Genomic DNA, 19975 nt, shown 5'->3' with positions numbered 1-19975 from the left:
TGTTATCGTATGTTTGTTTGTTTGCTTTTTTAATTTTGGCTAGATTTATCTCTCTTAGCCTGAGTTATCTCTCTTAGCAGTTACCTTTTTATATAACAGTGCCATTCCACTTTAATGCCACCGCTGTAATCGATTAATTTGGTATGGCGTTTGAGTATTTTAGTGAAATACATAGTAATAGAAAATGGAAGAATCCCAAACAATACAGGGAGTGATAAAATACAACAGTAGCAACTTTCCATGATAAAGCAATTTTACACTGACATAAACTGCCCCAGACGTGATATTTATAGATTTTATTTCATTGAAAGCACAACGTACGTGAAGAAAAACAAATGTACATAAATTAAACAAATGCTAACGGGACATTCGTTGTCTTCAACAATCGATGACGTACTTGAATTTGAACGAAGCAAAATGTCAGATCACTTCACAACATTTAAAATGACATGATTTCAACCCAACATGGCATTCGAATGATCTGTGGAAAAAAATTGGCACAAAAAAGAGAGATTTGCTTTCGATGACCGCTTTCTTCCTTGAATCTCCAATACCACATATATATATATATATATATATATATATATATATATATATAAAAGACCTCTTTACAAAGATTTTTGACATCATAGCGAATCCAAAAATACAAATCCTTATATGCATGCACAGACTACCAAATAGATCAATGACTAGACTTAGTGTTAACGCACAGCATAAAAAATACGCGGATGATTCCGCTGAGTATGCAATAAAATAAAACCTTTTTTGACAAAAGGCACTCACAGATACGCTTCTTTTGATCGATAACAATAATAAGTTTGTAAAAAAAAAAAAAATAAATTAATCAAATTTGATGAGGTTTCTGTGGAATAAACTTCAATGCTATGAAATATAGCACCATATAAACTGCAATGGAGGCTAAAATCACGAGACATGAGTCGGAAACAGTGCTTCCGTCCAGCGAGTAGAGATGCAGTGCTTGATTTCCGGTATTGATGCACTGACGAGTGTCATTTAAGTTGCATGTAAAGTTTAGCCTAGATATCTCTGTCTGACACAATCCTTGGAAACCCCACTTTAGGTATGATATTTTTGACACCCACTGTAGACCTGTGAAAAAGAAATGTGAGACTTTAACATACTGTATTTGACTTTTCAGTTTTGTGTGCGTGGTAATTTGTGTGACTCTGGTAATTAAAAAAACAAACTTAAAGCTTATTTGGAAATGAAATTTTGACTTTATTGACGTGACTGTGAACAAGTTATTAGGTTTTAGGGGAAGATCCTTATATTGCAAGGGTGAATATTTGCTAAACTTGTTAGAAATACAAAGTCATTAATTAGAAATGATTTTTATTTCTTGAAGACTAATCTCCTTTTTAACTTAAGGACAGATGATACAAAAAAAATGGATGTCTGGATTGGTATATATTTTTGGATCTATTTTAGTTGCAAATGATGCAAATAACAAGTTCCTAAAATATTAAAAAAAACCGTAAACTTTCTATGATGTTCAAAATTCTACATTTCTGCAACCATCCTTATTAATCTATACAATTTTTTGTTACTATAAATCCAATTATTGTTAAATTTTGAGTAAAAAATTAAAATGTACTAGGTTAAACTTATTCCTTTTTCTTATATAAACATGACTTAGGTTCTTATTCTCAAGATTTTTGACAAAAGTTTGTATTATCTGTCCTTAATTAAAAGGAAAAGATTGTCTTGATTTCACCCAGAGTTTCATCGGAATGGAAAGGAGTACAAAATATACAATTACACTCAAGTACATTTTATTAACAAATCTTGTAGAAAGGGAATTGCAGTTCTCACCTTCAAATATATTTTCAAGATTGATGAAAAACCCGGCAGACATGAGGTACATTGAAAAGAAAGTCTGTGCTATGAAACAAGACATAGTGAACGTTGGCGTTAGACTGGAGGAGAGCATGGCTAGGGAACGGCTGCAGTAGACCATCAAGTAATTCAAAGCGAACACTCGGAAGGTGTAGGTCATTCGAAGCGGTAAGTCGTCTATCAAGAGGTTCCGACAAAAACATCAAAGTAACTTCATATTTTTGAGATTGAGAGGGCATAGTTATTGTGTTAATCCATAAGAGAGTCTATTTGATCTATCTGATCACTTTGCATTGTATTTTAATGCTCCGAAATGGTGATTTTAATGATTATGTGGTGTTTTCCCGTAGAACGAGTGTAAGAATCCATGAGAACAACTCACGTTTCTTAATGACAATAGTTATGAACTGCTGATTTATTCTGCGTCGACATCTTATTACTCTTTTAATATTACATTAGAGTATTGGACTACAGTATTATACTCATTATTTGCAATGTCTGCGACTGAAACTTCAGAGATCCTGGCACAGAGCCGTACTGTACTTTTTGGGCAATCTAATGAGGGCGAAATCTCACTGTCAACCATTCATACATTACTTACTCAGATGGATTCAAAACTATCGAATATTGAAGTAAAAAATGAAAGGTTTGAGACACGATTGTGTGAAATTGAAAAAAGAATGACCTCATTAGAGACTATACAGACATCAATAAGTGAACTTAAATCATCCTCTTCAAAGCTTGATACTGATGTGAAAAAGATTAGAAATGATTTTGGACAGCTTGAAACTAATGTGAGCGCATTAGGTAATGTGTTTGACTCGGTGAAAGAAACAGCAGACAAAAATAAAAAGACCGTTGATTATGTCAAGAAAAACCTGGACGAGTATACAGTTACTCAGAAAACATTAGAAGAAAAATTGACATCAGAAGTCCAAGCGTTAAAAGAAGCCAAGGAAAGACTAGAAGAATCTGTGACGGATCTCAAAGCCAGATCAATGCGGGATAACTTGGTATTCTCAGGGATCCCAGAGGACCAGGATGAGGATACAGAGGCTGTGATTCAGAACTTAATACGTCGGAGATTCAGGCTTGATTATGACATTCCTTTCGAGCGAGTGCACAGAATGGGCAGAGCAAATGAATTCAGCGAGTGGCCTAGAAATATAGTAGCCAAATTTACCTACTATAAGGATAGGGAGTACATCCGGCAAAATGCAGCCCGAAGATTACATGGAACGAATGTGTGGGTGAATGAACAATTTCCCCAAGAGATCGAGAATAGGAGAAAAAAACTGTATCCAGTCATGCGCCAAGCAAAACTCGACCACAAACGTGTAAAGCTAGTTCGAGACACTCTCTTCATAAATGGAGTTAAATACATCGCACCTCCTGAATCCGCCCCAGTGACTCAGAGTTACGCAAGAGTAGCACAACAAGAGCAAGGAGCTCCAACCCAGACGCCTAGACGGGATAACAAAAGAGCCCGGTATGGATCATCTCCGGATCATAACAGACAATAGGATCGCGCGGAGGAACAGACCCAGCGCCGTAAGGCTCAATTTGCAAATAATGTAAAAATTTTGTCATTAAATGTATGTGGGATAAAAAACAGACTGAATTATAGGGAATTTGTTGATTTCATCTCAAAATATGATATAATTGGATTAACAGAAACTAAAACTGATAATTCTGATAAAATACAAATACCTGGATTTGTTACTTATATGAAAAATAGACGTAAACTTTCCAATACCCGATCTGGGGGGATTATTGTAGCTATTAAAGATACTGTTGTGAAATATGTTAGCATGATAAATACAGATTGTAAATATGTTATGTGGTTCAAGATAAACAAAATTTTATTTAATACTACCAAAGATATAATTTGCGGAGTTGTCTATATACCTCCAGAAGGAAGTAGATATTCTTCCCCTGATTGTTTCATAGAAATTGAACAAGAGTTCCTCAACTTTAATAAAGATTCAAATTATTTTTGTATGCTTGGTGACTTTAATGCCAGAGTAGGCAATATGAATGATTTTTTCACAGCTGATGAATTTGTATTGAACCAAAACAATTGTAATGAAAACATGTATACTGATATTTTAACAAGATCCACGATATTTGAAAAATGTAATATACCATTAGAAAGAACTGTTAAAGACACCACGGTAAATAACTATGGGCATAAATTGATTGATTTTTGTAGGAATAATGAAATGTATATTGTAAATAGTCGTGTAGGCAACGACAAACTTAAGGGAGATTTAACTTGTAAAAATAGCAGCACTGTAGATTATGTTTTAGCCAGTGTGCATATTTTTGATTTGTTTAGTGATTTTGATGTTGTCGAATTTTGTAACCTATATTCTGATGTACATAATGCCTTATCAGTATCTTTATCTAGTTGTAAGACTGTTATTTCAAACGACACAGGTGTAAATCACTCAGGTGTAAAATTATGGTGTCCTAACAAATCAGTGGAGTTCTGTGGTAATATTGAAACACTTGCTGTAAATAACATTGAAAGTAAACTTGATGATTTAGGCGGTGATAATACTCATGTAACAAAGGAAAATATCAATCTTGTAACACGCGATATATGTGACGTGTTCTTTAGTGCGGCAAAAGAAACATTTGGGTACCATAAAGATAGAAGGGCTGGGGTTGAAAATAATTGTAATAAGCAATGGTTTAATCGGGACTGTAGAAACGCTAGAAAAAAGTTTCATCTCGCTAAACGTATGTATAATCGAAATAAATCGACCGAAAACAAGCGTAATTTGAATGCTATGAGTAAAATATATAAGAAAACAATGGACGAGAGCATAAAAAATAATAGAAAGAATATTGCCAAAAAACTCAAAGATTTGCATTCTACAAATCCCAAAGATTATTGGAAAATTTTGAATGCATCCGATAAAAATAAGAAATGTGCTGTTGATATAAATGACATGTATAATTTTTTGAAAGATATGAATGAAGATAAAAATTGTAATGTTGTTCCTGATAACTTAGATGAACAGGAAGATGTAGCGAATTTTTCAAATGATTTTTCAGTTGATATCCTAAACTGTGCTATCAGTGATGAAGAAATACTGAACAGTGTCAAAAAGCTTAAAAATAACAAAGCATGTGGTTTTGACAAAGTGTTTAATGAACATATTACTTCAACAATTACTATATTTTTACCCGTATATAGAAAACTGTTCAATTTAATATTTGATTCAGGTACCGTCCCGGATGAATGGTTAATTGGCATTGTTAAACCTATTTATAAAAATAAAGGTGATCCAACACAACCAGAAAATTATCGACCCATAACATTATTGAGCTGCTTAGGAAAATTATTTACAAGTATTTTATGCACACGTTTGGAAACATTTGCTGAAGAAGTAAATTTAATTAATGAGAGTCAAACAGGGTTTAGAAAAGGGTACTCAACTTTAGATCATATAGTTACCTTACAGTTTTTATGTCAGATTTTTTTTCAAAGAAAGAAAAAACTTTTCTGCGCTTTCATTGACTTTAAACAAGCCTTTGATACGGTTTGGAGATCTGGATTGTGGCATAAGCTATTTAAGAGTGGGGTTAGTGGAAAATGTTTTAACTACATCAAAAATATGTATATAGGAATTAAATCTATGATAAATCTGAATGGCACAACCACAGATTATTTTAACTGTAATGTTGGTGTTCGCCAAGGTGAAAATCTATCGCCTTTTTTATTTTCCTTATATATTAATGACCTGGAAGAGTTTCTCTCGGACAGAAATATTATTGGTTTACAAAGCATAACTGACGCTATTGAAGAAGAATTATATGTGTATCTTAAGCTTTTCATTTTGTTATATGCAGACGATACTGTTATCTTGGCTGAAACAGATGTAGATCTGCAAAAGGCTTTGGATGATTTTTATTTGTATTGTTCACAATGGAAACTTAATGTTAATGTTAGTAAGACAGAAATTCTAGTGTTTTCTAAAGGACCAATGTCAAAAAAGGTATTTTATTATAATAATAATGCAATTGAAAATGTAAAAGAATTCAAGTATCTTGGGATAATATTTTCACGCTCAGGTTCATTTTGTAAGGCCAAAAAACATTTATGTGAACAAGCACAGAAAGCAATGTATGGTGTTATAAGGAAGATAAGACAATTTAACTTACCAATTGAATGTCAGCTAGATCTTTTTGATAAAGTTGTTGTTCCAATTTTGACTTATGGCTGTGAAATTTGGGGTTATGAAAATCTCGACATCATTGAACGTGTACATTTAAAATTTTTAAAACATATTTTCCATTTAAAGAGTAGTACGCCCTCGTATATGGTGTATGGGGAGACTGGGCGATTCCCATTGTATATTAATATTTATACAAGAATGATCTCCTACTGGTTAAAATTACTTACCCCGAATTCTTTAGAAAACAAAATAGTTTGTGTTTTGTATAAATATCTATGTTCTCAATATTTTCAAGGAGGTCCAAAAAACCTATGGGTAGATTTCATTTATAAAATTTTAACCTCTTGTGGGTTCTCCAACATTTGGTATGAACAAAGTCCCATTGACAGGAATTGGGTACTTGCAGCAGTGAAGCAAAGATTAAGCGACCAATTTATTCAAAAATGGCATAGTGATATAAATAATTCATCAAAAGGTCAAATTTACAAAATTTTTAAGAGTGATTTTGGATTTGAAAAATATCTAAGTATTTTACCTAGTAAACTCCAAAAAATACTAATAAAATTTAGAACTTCAAACCACCACCTCCCAATTGAAACTGGTAGATGGTTAAATATTCCACTGGATGAAAGAGTTTGTAAATTGTGTAATACAGGGCAAATAGCAGACGAATATCATTTCATCCTAGAATGTAAAACATTGAACAGCATCAGAAAGAATCTTTTACATCCCAGATTTTGTAAAACGCCGAATACACTTAAGTTTTCTGAAATTATGTCAACGACAAACTTAAAAACTTTAAAAAACCTTTGTATATTTATATCTAAAATAAACGACACCGTCTGTCCTCCATAATTTAAATGTTATCATACCATTTTTTTTTTCTTCTTTTCTTCTTTCATTGTATGTTTATTGCTATACTATGTACATATGTATATGCCCCTCATTTATGCTATTGTATCATAATTATATTTATTATTTTTGTCACAATTATGACGACTAATTTATTGTACCTCATGTACCACTGATGTTGGTGTGAGTGAATAAAATGAAATGAAATGAAATGAAAAATACCCACACGTCCAAGGAAAACCCCACCAAGAAGTACACAGGAATCGTATACGTCACAACAAAGAACGTATGTAAAGGAAATTCACTCAAAACCTGCAAGAAGATTAATGTTTATTATATATCATTATGTCTCACAACTTCCAGCATCATATTGCTTTCACACTGTATCTCTTTATTGAAACGCAGACCCTTTTCGTGTGTCATATTTTTCAGCATTCAGAATATTCAGTAAAGATGAATTTACTTTGAACACGTGTTTTTCAAAAACAATAATAATAAAGAATCGACGACACACCTTGGCAAAGTAATACGCCGTTGTACCGTAAAGTCCGTCTTGAAGTTCGTAATACAAATGTTTCCGTTCTTTATGATCTGTAACAAATATCAGTTAATTAAGTTGTTTTTGCACTTAACGATCTACAAAGGGAAATAAAATGCAGCAATAAATATAGATATATCTTATCCGACTATCAGTGAGTGAGTACAGCGAACAAACGCTTTATAATAAAGCATCTGCTCGGGTTTGACAAACTTTATACATACAGACAGCGATGAGATCTAAGATGACGAGGTATGGATACATGGCGCCGATGATGTACATGAGACCAAACCAATCTCTGATCGTGTTCTGTCCTTTCTCCAGATGAAGGTAGATCAACCCTACCACCACAGACATGGAAAAGGCCTGTATAAACTGGGCTAGGACTAACATGTAGTCCTCAATCTGGTTACGAGTACACCGCCTGAAAGACACAAAGAGGGGAAAATGATTTAAAAATACAGTAAATCACTCGCACAGACCAAAGCAGTTTTCAACCTCGCTGTCATCAAGTCCATGACATACATATGAATGTCATTTTAATGCCATTTTACTTTGGAAGGACGGAAAATAGGCAAAAGGTCAAGGTTGCTAGGTCAAGGAAAAATCTTAAAACTACTCACCCAAACAGAACGGCAAACTGTCGGAATGGTCCCGGTGATCTGTCGACAATGTCCAGTGTAGACATGACGGGGAAGCTGAGGTTAGAGAGTTCCTCTGGCTCCTGTGGAACTTGGGAAACTGTACTCTCATAGTTACTGATTAACTTGTTCACAATCTGTTTCGTTTCCCTTTCCGTCTCCTCTGAGGTAGGATCGACTGTACCCAGATCAACTGAAACAAAGGAACTCAGGGTCAATTAATTAGTAAAACTGTAAAATCTTTTTATATCTTCATACGATATTGAACATTTATACTTTGCAATGATGCTTTATAAATGTATTGATTATAGACATGGATGATGAGCATCCAAAAGAGGCTCATGGGACACAATGCTCACTTGAGTCACTTGGGCCCTACTGTTCTTCATAGCACAGGAGTCTGAAGTTTTTATTGTGGAAAAAAAAAACGGAAAAAAATTATTCCTTCCTCTACTAAAAAACACCAGGAAGGCAACGCGTTTTGGAGATGACCCACCTAAAAATATGTCTGGGTTTAACCAGAAAAGTTTCTCGACTAATTCAGCAACCGCCGTGTTGAGTTATTTATTCAAGTAAAAAAGTCGCCCGCGTGGCGCAGTGGCTAGAGCGTTCGCTCTAGAGTCGCGGAGTAAGGAGTTGATCCTTACGTCGCGGGTTCGAATCCCACTGTGGGACGTGGAGACCGGTCCTTCGGATGAGACCGTATAAACCGAGGTCCCGTGTCGCTGTCAGGTGCTGGCACGAAAAAGATCCCTCACTGCTCGATGGCCCTGAGTGCCGAGTATAGGTCAAAATTTGCAGCTCTCCACCGGCAAGTGGTGGCGTCTCCATATGAGTGAAAAATTCTCGAGAGGGACATTAAACAATAAACAAATCAAGTAAAAAAAAAAATCCAAACTGCTTGCGACTAAGGGCCATATCAAGCTTTTTTCTTCTTGATAGCTCATCTCCGACTCAATGAAACTTAAAAGAGACGGAAGAGAACTCTGCATGCATAATTGAAGGCTAAACAAGCATTTTTAAATAAAATAAATGACTCTACTACGAAATTTGATTCAACTATTTCAAAGTATAATTACAATAACGGTCGAAACTTTTCAATTATTTTCCTTCTTAAATTACGATATGCAATCCATATTTATACAAGGCTGAATATAGTATTTTGCTATAGTTAATTTTCCTTTAGATTCTGGTCGGCCCCTCCACTTTTTGTTGCAGTAAGATCGAGTACTGGCAAATTCCAGGATTTGGACAGTTAATTTTTTCCCTTGTCAAGATTATTTGGGAAGCCCCCCCCCCCCACACACACACACACTTTTGATACCGTTGCTACGGGCCTGATTTAGCATCCTGATATTTTATTCTTTTCTCTTAAAAAATAAAATTGATATATATTTCTCAAATTGTCCGAAGGTGTAGTTTTTTACACTGAACATAAATATTCACATCTTCCCAAGTCAAGGGTTTTTGATCCACTGCGCACCACATATTGAGCTACAGAGCTTAATCAATTTTAAGAGATTGTGCAAGTCCTGCTTTAATTCTTAATTATCCTTAAAATATTTATATCACCATTCCTGATTGGAGCGGAGTGGATCAGAAACCCTCGACTTGGGAAGATGAAATAATCACTGCGTACTTAACTTCCGGTTGAGCGGCGTGGATTTAGGGATGAGCTGTCAAGGTGGAAAAAAAGGCTTGACACAGCCCATAGTCGACAAGCAGATTGGAATTTTTTACTTGAATAAATAGCTCAAACACTCCGGTTGCTAAATTATAGTCAAGAAATTTCCTGAGCTAAACCAAGACATATTTTAGGTGGGTCACCCACAAAACGCATCGCCATCCTGGTGTTTTTAGTAGAGGGTGGGATTTTTCCGGTATTTTTTTTTCACTATGAAAAACTTCATAGGCAGATTTTTATTTTCCTCTTTAATTTTGATTCCATAGTTTAGACCAAAATTTAGCCCTCAGAGAGCTACGATTTAATCAAAGTTTAATCCATACAACATTGGGATGTTTCTGATCCATATCAATACAATCAACATGGCCCTGCTACTTTGTAGAGGATTTTTCCCCCTGCATGTATACATGCATTATCTCTGTTTTCGGCCCTATTCTAACACCATGACTCATAATTTAAAAAAAAAAGATTCACATATTAACTTGCGTAATCATGTTTTGCTTTTTAATATGATAAATGTGGTCTTTCTACTCTTGGGGAAAAAATCTTCTTATATAAGCTCTTATAAAACTCTGATCTTCTGCTGTATCCTTAGCCTATTCCAGAGGGCCCTGATCTGAACAAATTTGAATATTAACTACCTTAGGATGCTTGCACATCAATATGACTAAAATTACTTCAGCTGTCCATAGCAGGAAGAATTTTAAAGATTTTTCATAAATATTCCTATGTTAAACTTTGATCTCCCATTGTGTCCTAGCCCTATCACCAGAGGTCATGAATTGAACAAACTTGAATCAACACTAGCTGAGAATGCTTCAATATAAATATGTCTAATTGTTGCTTTGCTGTTCTTAAGAAAATCTGTAAAGATTTTTCCTCTATATATTCGTATGTAAAACTTTGATCCCCTGTTATGGCCCAACCCTACCCCAAGGGACCACGATTTGAACAAACTTGAATCTACACTACATGAGAATGCCCCCGTATATATGTGTATGGAGAATTGTGGCTTTGCTGTTTTTTAGACGATTTTCAAAAAAATTTTCCTATATATTCCTATGAATCTACACTACATGAGGATCTTCCGTATTTTTTTATGAATAATTTGTGGCTTTGCTGTTCTTGTAAAGAAACTTTTTATATTTTTTTCCCTATATATTCCTGTGTAAAAGTTTGATCTCCTATTGTGATCCCGCCCTACCCCCGGGGGTCATGATTTGAACAAACATGAATCTACACTATCTGAAGATGATTCTAAGTAAAGCTCTTCTGTGTTCTTGAGAAGATTTTTAAAGATGTCCTATTTATATTTTCACCTTCGGCTCAGGTGAGCTCAAAGATAAAAAAAAATAATCAGCGAAGAAAAGTCAAAATAACTGTCTAGCATGAGATGAAAATATCGATTTATGTAATAAAGACTTGCATTTTGCTAACAAGAAAATCCCACGATATCCCATGGCGATTAGCATCAGATGTAATTATGACTGAGATTCAGCCAATGTTTTAATCACACTGATTGGATAACCCATAAGAGGCATACCTATTAATAATGGATTCCTGCAATAAATTTTAATTAACTAGACACCAAGATGGTTTGTACATGCAAAGCAACACTTCATGGAATAGGTCAATTTTTTCTCACTTTTATAATTCACATAAAATGTTGATGCTTTGTCTACTAGTGAAGATCTTCCGTCATTTCATAAATGATTTTGCGAGTGACCTTTTATGGATATCGGAACTTTTGTAATGAATTTTCTGGTGGTAAATGGAATTGAATTCTAACGAACAGCACCAATAAATGACGATTTCAGTACACGGGAGTCCATTATCAATTATCCAGGGATGGATCCTTGGTATGAACTCCGGGCACCTGTCAATCCTCTGTTACAGAATATAAATCTTCCATGTGTCTGCAACAAGCTCGAGCGAAAATAAACCCCTGTAGTTTAGGGAATTTTTTCTCTTCTTGTTCAATCTGGGTGCCTTTATAGTCATTTCTAAAAATTGTCTTCGTGACGTATTGTTTTCAATGCGATTCTCGCAAAAGACGAAAGTTTAAGTCTGATAAAGAACTGCGAACGATAACATTGTTCTCCCGCCTACCTCCAAGTCAATTTTCTAAAGTTAACATATTTGAATGATTTTTTATATTTATTTAGATATTTATATGAATTTTCATAAAATATTATTTGTTTAGGAAAACAAAGAGAGATAACTCTATAATTTGAGTAAAACTTGTGTTTTTCACTATAGAAATCAACGGGAAACGGAAAATATTTTTAAAACATCTCCCCCCCCCCGTGAAACAAAAATTCCTTTTTACAGGTAATATGGACTGTCATTTCACAAATTTATACTAAAGCTTTTTGTGTTTCACGGGGGGGAACATATGTTTACAGACAAAAAAATACAAAAATACTTATTTTTTCACCAATTTCAAAGGGTTTAACAACCAAATTATTGTATTTTATTAATAATATATGTTTAATTTTATATGCGTAAAACATAAGAAAAGATTTAAGGAACATTTATTCATATCCAAGAATATTTTAAAATGTGTTGATGCTTTAAAGCCCATTTCAATGGAAAATATCGTCTACTCCCCTTATTTAAAGAACTGGAATTATGGATAATTAACTATTTAACACTTGAATAAAAATTGCAGTCAATTACCATTGAACTGTTCTTTGCATCCAACAAAGATTTTACGGCCAAATTGCCATTAGTATTGAATTAAATGGGTTTAAAATGTAGGCGGGAATCGAGAGTTAGCGTGCGTAGTTCTTGCAACATTAACTGTGAGTGCATATTTAAGGAATCACTGTCTAATTAGGCTTTGCCCGTTATGCAAATTATCCCACGTTTCCAACTATCGTTGATGCCCTGGCATACTCTACTAACTAGACAGTGATTCCTTATATTTCCATTTCATTGTGAAATAAAATTGTAAATTTAGATTTAAAAATGTAGACTAATAGATTTAAATTACACGAGGCCTCACATGTCAATTTCAATAGTCCCCGCGCACTGACGTCAAACTCAAAGACAGCCGCACGAGAATTACATGCACATTAGGCCTTCTTAGCTCCTGACCTTTCGCTTGGCGAAATTTGCATTCCGGTGGAATGATCAAGAAACCAACTCTCCTAACTTTCAAAGAGTTATCACAGAGAAAACAAATAGAAATGGAAATATACTACAATTAATGCATTATGTAATATCAGAGTCATGATCAGGATGTTGACCTACGTGCACTGTTGCCAATAACAACCAAGTCAAGACACTATTTTTATGTTTTATATACAGTGATAAATTAAGGTATCGACCGTCTTATCACTTTAGAATTAGTTACCAGTGTCCCTAGAACATATACATGATGTCTTGGAAAAGTCATGCCTATATATCGATTGCATCACTGTTCAATATCTTGTAGCCAAAGAAACCTTGAAATCGAATTAGTAAGGCTTGACCTCATAAGGCGAGGATCGTTACTACTTAAGCTGATAAAAGTGTCTCTTTATTTGGAAAAAGCTCTCCATGTTCTCTAAATTTAATGTGCTTTGGGCAAGAAATAGACAATCAACAGAGAGCTTGTGACGCAGGTTTCTATTTTAGAAGTAAAAAAATTTCCAAAGAAATTTCTGTATTTTTAAGGACATGGTTGTTAAAATTGTGTATTTTGCTTTCTCGTGAAATGCTTCTAGTTCACACAGCATAGTCATTAGAAATGGAACCTTCATTAGAAACATGAGCATGCATGCATGCATCTGCAAAATTAGTTGTGAAGGAATGGAAATGTTTATGTGAATTTTTCAGTGGGTAAGAGTTTGAAATGAGAGCGAATTCCATCATTTTGGTTTATTTAGTACGTTCCTGTCTGCCAACCTTATTTAGCACAGTTTTTTTCACAGTTTGGACCTTTTTTAAAGCTGTGAAAGTCATTCCTCATCAACATGTTGAAAAAGATGGCAAAGGGCGTCTTCTTTGAATAAGTGTTGCTTACGTCATCTCGTCGATTTTTTTTAGCAAGAATTCCAAACTAATTTTAGAAATGCCCTACTATTCAATTTAATTTAATTAATATTTATTTCCAATAGGAGAAAGAGGTTAGACAGCAGGTTAAAACCCCTCTGTAAACCGTCTCCTACAGGTTTTTTTTTTTTTTGGGGGGGGGGGGGGCTTAGGGGCTTACCATAATAATCACAGGGATTGGTCAGTTGGGGGCAAGGATGACCAATGGAGGTGAAGTAAGGTACCATGTCAGCAGCCTTCCCGAAATACACCATCCTCCCACGTGACAGGATCATCACCAGGTCAAAGAGCTCAAATATATCAGACCTGAAAGAGTGAATAGAGTTCACTATTACTGAATCAATCAATATATGTCAACTTATCACTCGCAGATCTTCAATCACTCGCTAGTTTACAGCTTTTTGTGATATATGGAGTGTGTATTGGGATGAGGAGGGGGAAGAATTGGTGTACTGATACTTGACAAGTTGTGCGTCAGGAGGGGACAGAGAATCCATTTTTACCTTGGCTGATGGATTGACATCAGAACCGTTCTTGTGTTTTGGGCCATCTTCGATAAAGTTTCTACCAAACTGTGGGCCGTGAACGAATCAAGACCAGAGGTCGGTTCATCCAGAAAAAGTATACCTAGGAAAATAGATATATATTATCAAGACCATGAAAACTAATATTATTATAGATTATGACTGCATGCCTTTTCAAATAGCATGCATTTCTTCCTATTTTGCACAAGAAGTACATTAAAAACAATATCTACTACATATATTGGTATATCAAAGATTTCTATGAGGCTTTGCAGTTTATGTATTGTATAATTATATTCATTTTATTAGGAATACAATGTATATAATTTTCATATCCCATGATTAATATTTTTTTTCATCTCAGATTGCTGTTTTCTTATTCAATGCTCAGATGGATTTTTTTTTCTTTATTCGGTACACTATGATCAGTGTCCTAGGGCTCCAAGAGTACTGCTTGTACTTTAACACAATTTCTTTCACCCAAAATTGGCACCTTCTCGTATAAACATTGAAAGTAGTCTTACTCGGATCTAAAAGCATTTGTATTCCGATGCTGACTCTCCGCCTCTCCCCTCCGGAAACACCTCGGCTTTCTTCGTTACCGATCTTTGTATCCCACACATGTCTTAGACCAAGTTCTGAGATTACACCATCCACCTATTTTGATAAAATGATGGTCGAATAAAGTTTTAAGAATATGTATGTTAACAATAAGAAAGAGCTTTAAATGTTGGAAAATCCTTCATGTCCATCTGTAAAATAGCTGTTTCGACATTTGTGTATTCATTTGTAGTCGGCATGGTGGCGTTCTAGAATGAGTTAAAATTATTTTCTATAAGGGACGCAAAGGAAACATACAGACAAACAAACAAAATGAAATTTACACTAAATTTACAGAAAATAGATAAAATCGTCTCCGCTAGGAAATATATATAGAGAGGGGGAGGGAGAGAGAGAGAGATTGGATCATCCTGGCATTTCTCAGTTTTTTAAAAAGTTATTTTAAAAATAATTCGACATAATATTCATTAATTGTACTACAAATACATGTTATATAATTGATTAAAACGGGTGTTCCTTGATAGTCATAGTGTCATCTGCAGATAATTATTAATGCGCACGTGTAAAACAAATACAACCGCTTACCCTGTACATACAGGTATATCTATGCGTTATCAATGATAGTTTAAGCTTCAAAACAATTTCATAACAATTTTATCCATAAAGAATTTATTCGATAAAAATGTTAAAAACATAAACATATCCTATAGGTTAAGGGTTATCTAAGAGCAAATTATCGAAGGACAACTTAACAGCTGACATTCGTATCAACTTGCAATTTTTCAACGTTCTGATATCTTGCGCGTTTACTTACGATTGCAAGTTGTTGAGAATGTATATAGGCAAGGCAGCTGCAAGATAGTTTTTAAAATAAAGAAAAGGGATTCAACATCCAAAGAACACATGGACTTACACTGGGATATCCTTAACGTTAAATCCTGAGACAAACGTCTGCTGCAACAGTCCCTGTGGTGCAATGGCCATTTATATTTTATGGAGGGCCAGTCAGATTCGATTTAAAACCTGTTGGTTCATTCTTAGTACATGTAGATGAATTATAAACTAATATACGTAGATGATACTTATAGATGCAAACTGTGGATAAATATGTGTGTATCTTACATTTCTGTGGTCGGTTGGTCATGTTATTCTTTCTAGAATACACTTTTTTCTAAATATATACAACGACCAAATATGCAGAAATAACGCATTAAATTATAAAAATTTGAAATCGTGTTTCTTTTGTCTCTGATTATTGCTCACATGAAATGTTTTAAACAGGTTAATATTTACATGCATACATAAAAGAATTTTAATTCTACTTAGCGCTATGGAGTATCATCATTCTGTGAACTACATTTTCAAGATGAGAATGTACAGGCCTATAGAAGATAAATTTATAAAAGTCAAGAACACGTCTTTAATTGAACACATGTATTAAGGACTACAGTAATTAGTTAGAGACTTTGCCTCTTTTGTAAGTGGCATTAAATTTTAAGTTTACATCCGGTTTTCTATTTTTACCCTGTGCTCTATGTCCTCCTTAGAGACAGATGCTGGAAGTTTCAGCTGTGCTACAAACATAAGCGTTTCTTTGACCGTGAGGTGAGCTAGCAGACGATCGTCCTGTCTGACGTAAGCGGAGCAAGACCGCACCATTTGGCGAGTCCACGGCACACCATTCAGGAACATTTCCCCCTCGACGCTTCCGCCATCGTTCCGTCCTGCCAAAACGTCCAATAGGCTAGTCTTTCCGCTTCCTGGAATTTTTGAAAGAGAACAAGTGCATGACAAATTATGCGTTTGTTGACTTATAGCATGCCACTGTTTTACTGACTTTCTAGATTCTATGTGTACATACATGTACATAGAAGAGTGATATGAATTATTTATAACATGTATAGAGAAAATAATTAATTTTGTTTTCAATATGTTCTTGATTTTTTGGAAAACATCATTTAAATAGACAAATTGAATGAGAAACACCCACCCACCCTCTAAAAACCAATTATGGAATCCCTGTCTGCATGAAATATTCATAAGCTTATTTGTATAAGCTTGTTCAAAACCCATAGCTTTGTCTGCCAAAACAAATTAAACCAATCTAATTATTGAACAATTATTATAAACTACGGCCAAGAGCCAAGTTTACTAGCTCGTTAAACTAAGGTGCTTGTACTCGCAAAACTTGGTGGATTGTGATAACTAGGCATAATATTCAAAAATCTTGGATACTAGTAATTGTGTGTTACAATCCTTAAAGTAAAACGCACGTAACATTGCTTCAAGCTGCACATGAAAAGGTGTATGTGTCTATTGTCTATATAAGTACATGATTTCAGCATCTTTAAGTAAAGTAGATCTATCTAAAGAGTTCCCCTCTGACCCAAAACTCAAGCTATATGGATCACGCCCTTTGGATGACGCATGTGAATTGAAATTATCAGTTTCCATTCATATTTAAAGAAAGTTCGAATTTTCTTATGTATGGTTGTTTGACATAGTCATGTGTTAATTACGAGGATTGATCCAAAACTAATGTCAGAGCTGCTATAAAATCTTTAATAATCGAAAGTTTTGAAGAAAACTTTTTATACTAATACCTCTATCTATTTTGACTTTTGTCCTAAAATTCATTCAGATAATAAGCAACACTTTATAAAATACTTCAATAAATACAACCTTTTGTATCGTCTATCGTGATGCTACATAAGTTCTATGCAAAAGAAATGGATTTAAAAATAACATTTGGACAAAGATCAAATAAGTTTAATACTATACAACTCAAAACAAGACTTTTTAAAGCAAAATGGTAGTAATGATTATTAAAAAGAAGCAGGCACATGAGAGATTTAAAAGATATGCAGATGAACTGAAAGTGAGTGCCGAAAAAGTAACGTCATTACGACGTCAACATTCTTACCGAGCGGCGATAGACAAAACCTAAAGCTGTGTTTTAATCTTGATATATTACAAAGTACTTTATATAATCGAATGAAATTTTAAAGCAAAAATCAAAATAGATAGGGGTATAAGTATCTTAAATTTTATTGATAACATTTGATTATTTAAGATTTTATAGCAGTTGTGACATTTCTTTCGGATCAACCCTCGTGTATTTACTTGGAGCAAGATGCTGGTCTGTACACAACATAATAAAAATCTACACCAGTACTTTTACACTCAAGGGCAAGCTGACCCTCTTTTCAAAATTCATGTGAGTGCAATTCACAGATTCCTCGGTATTCAGGCGAAAATAAAGTGCTAATTATGCATCGTTAACAGTTGACAAAAAAAAAATCCAGAATTGCACCTTCTGATAAATAAGTAGTCTTGGAAACAGGGTATAAACAGTGTCCAATATTAAATGAAAAAAATGACTGCAACATCCCCAACCCACACGCATAAAAAAATATTAGAGACGGAAATCGTGATGTTTAAATTGGGACTCTAATAAACTAACCTTTATAAGTGTTAGTGGCTACAAAATCTCTAAAAGATCTTTGGTTTTCAAAATGTCTTCCTTAAATCGATATCTTATTTTCCTTCAAGTTATTATATTGTTCCTACGCACGTAACTGAACTATGCCATACATCAAAACCCGTGATATTCAACAAGACATTTTTCATCCTTTAAAAATCCTATATCCTTTGGCATTTTCTGTATTGCATTCTTAAAATTCTCTTTTTAGAAAGGTTACACAAACCGATCCAAGACCGTAAAATGTGGTTTATTAGAATTTTTTCGATGAATATATGAAATCGTTTTATGAAATTTTGAACGATGCATACCACCCTAAAAGACAAATTTTTATATTTTCTTAAATTGAATACATACACTTATATTACAAATTCCATTACCAAAGAGTGTTTACTCAATATTAAAGTGTTTAAATATCATCATGGGATAACTTATCGAATACTCTGATTTGATAAATAATAATATACCTGCATAGACAAGCAATGTTTAAGATTAAGATACCTCTGAACGTGTAAGTATAATTTTTTCATTACTGAATTGGTGGATAGAGATCGAGTAAAATAACTCGTTATTTGGAAAGATGCTTCTAAAAATCTCACCGGAAGTCCCAAGAATAGCCAAAATATGGCCGCTTCTGACGGAGAAGGTGACGTTTTGCAGCACTTGTTGGGGCATAGCATCATCACTCCATTCCCATGGCAACTGTAACGCGCCCAAACGCTGCAGTATGGACATTTTCTTTGGATTGACGATGTAGCTGACATTGCGAGCATTGATATCTACAGACAGACGCTCGTTGAAGCCGAAGTCTATGGCGTGTGCATGCGGACTGCCAAGCTGATGTTCCCCTCGGGAATTTTGCGTCATATCCATGGCTTCGTTAGGACGATAATAAACAGAGGGGTAGGCTCGAGATTGCGACCTCATTTTGATATCTGTGTACCCTTATCTTGTGGACTGGTAGTACACACTGTCTGGCTAGGTACAGACGTACTTGTCTATCTCAACAACTGAAAAGGAAGAAGTCAACAACCTCAATTGAAAGTATCAAAGAGTGAGTACTAACAACATACCCGAATATTTTGTTGTTGTTTACTCGTATATTCATTGAAGTAAAAGAAAACAGAAATTTAAAAAAAAAAATGAAATGCACGTAATACATATGTACTTGTAGGTTCATTTTACTCAAGCGAATTGAAATGATATAATACCTGTTAAAACACATGCACCTCTCGTGGTAAGAATGGCATTTAACTGTCCAATATAGACATGCAGTAAGACCAAGCTAATTTTCTGACCATAAGCAAGACGTGAAAATATTAGAAAATACCACGGCAATACTCTGTTTAATGTTAAATGATTGCAGTTTCAGATAAATGTTTCTATCGTAACGATAAAAGGAAATAGTGCGGAAAATAAACGTCCTTCCTGGTTTTTAAAACATGGAACAGTTAAGCAGACAGAATTTACTGAAACCGGTGTATAAGAGTATGTGAGACCTACCTCATGTCTGTGTGAGTCCTTCTGCAGCTTAATGGAGAGTTACAGTGCCCGAGTCTTGTAAATCGATCGATGACAATACGTCATTCTAAGTATTTGTAGATACAAAAGC

General features: G+C 34.4%; 1 protein-coding gene across 1 annotated transcript; it reads right to left on the bottom strand.

Annotated features, from left to right (window-relative positions):
• Window positions 1-600: 600 nt before the first annotated feature.
• On the bottom strand, window positions 601-19938 carry LOC133174625 (ATP-binding cassette sub-family G member 8-like). Its single transcript, XM_061309729.1, has 12 exons — window positions 19867-19938; window positions 18963-19373; window positions 16407-16642; window positions 14846-14978; window positions 14301-14424; window positions 13958-14103; window positions 8058-8268; window positions 7659-7858; window positions 7411-7487; window positions 7114-7208; window positions 1834-2006; window positions 601-1110 (listed from the first exon to the last, which is right to left on the bottom strand). The coding sequence occupies exons 2-12, from the start codon at window positions 19288-19290 to the stop codon at window positions 845-847; spliced, it is 1989 nt and encodes a 662-aa protein (XP_061165713.1). The 5' UTR covers window positions 19291-19373; window positions 19867-19938; the 3' UTR covers window positions 601-844.
• Window positions 19939-19975: the final 37 nt, after the last annotated feature.

The sequence above is a fragment of the Saccostrea echinata genome, unplaced genomic scaffold (assembly GCF_033153115.1).
Source record: "Saccostrea echinata isolate AGI-Se365-2 ecotype Australia unplaced genomic scaffold, CSIRO_AGI_Sech_v1 ptg000002l, whole genome shotgun sequence".
Lineage (NCBI taxonomy): Eukaryota > Metazoa > Mollusca > Bivalvia > Ostreida > Ostreidae > Saccostrea > Saccostrea echinata.
This window is presented reverse-complemented; position numbering and strand designations above follow the sequence as displayed.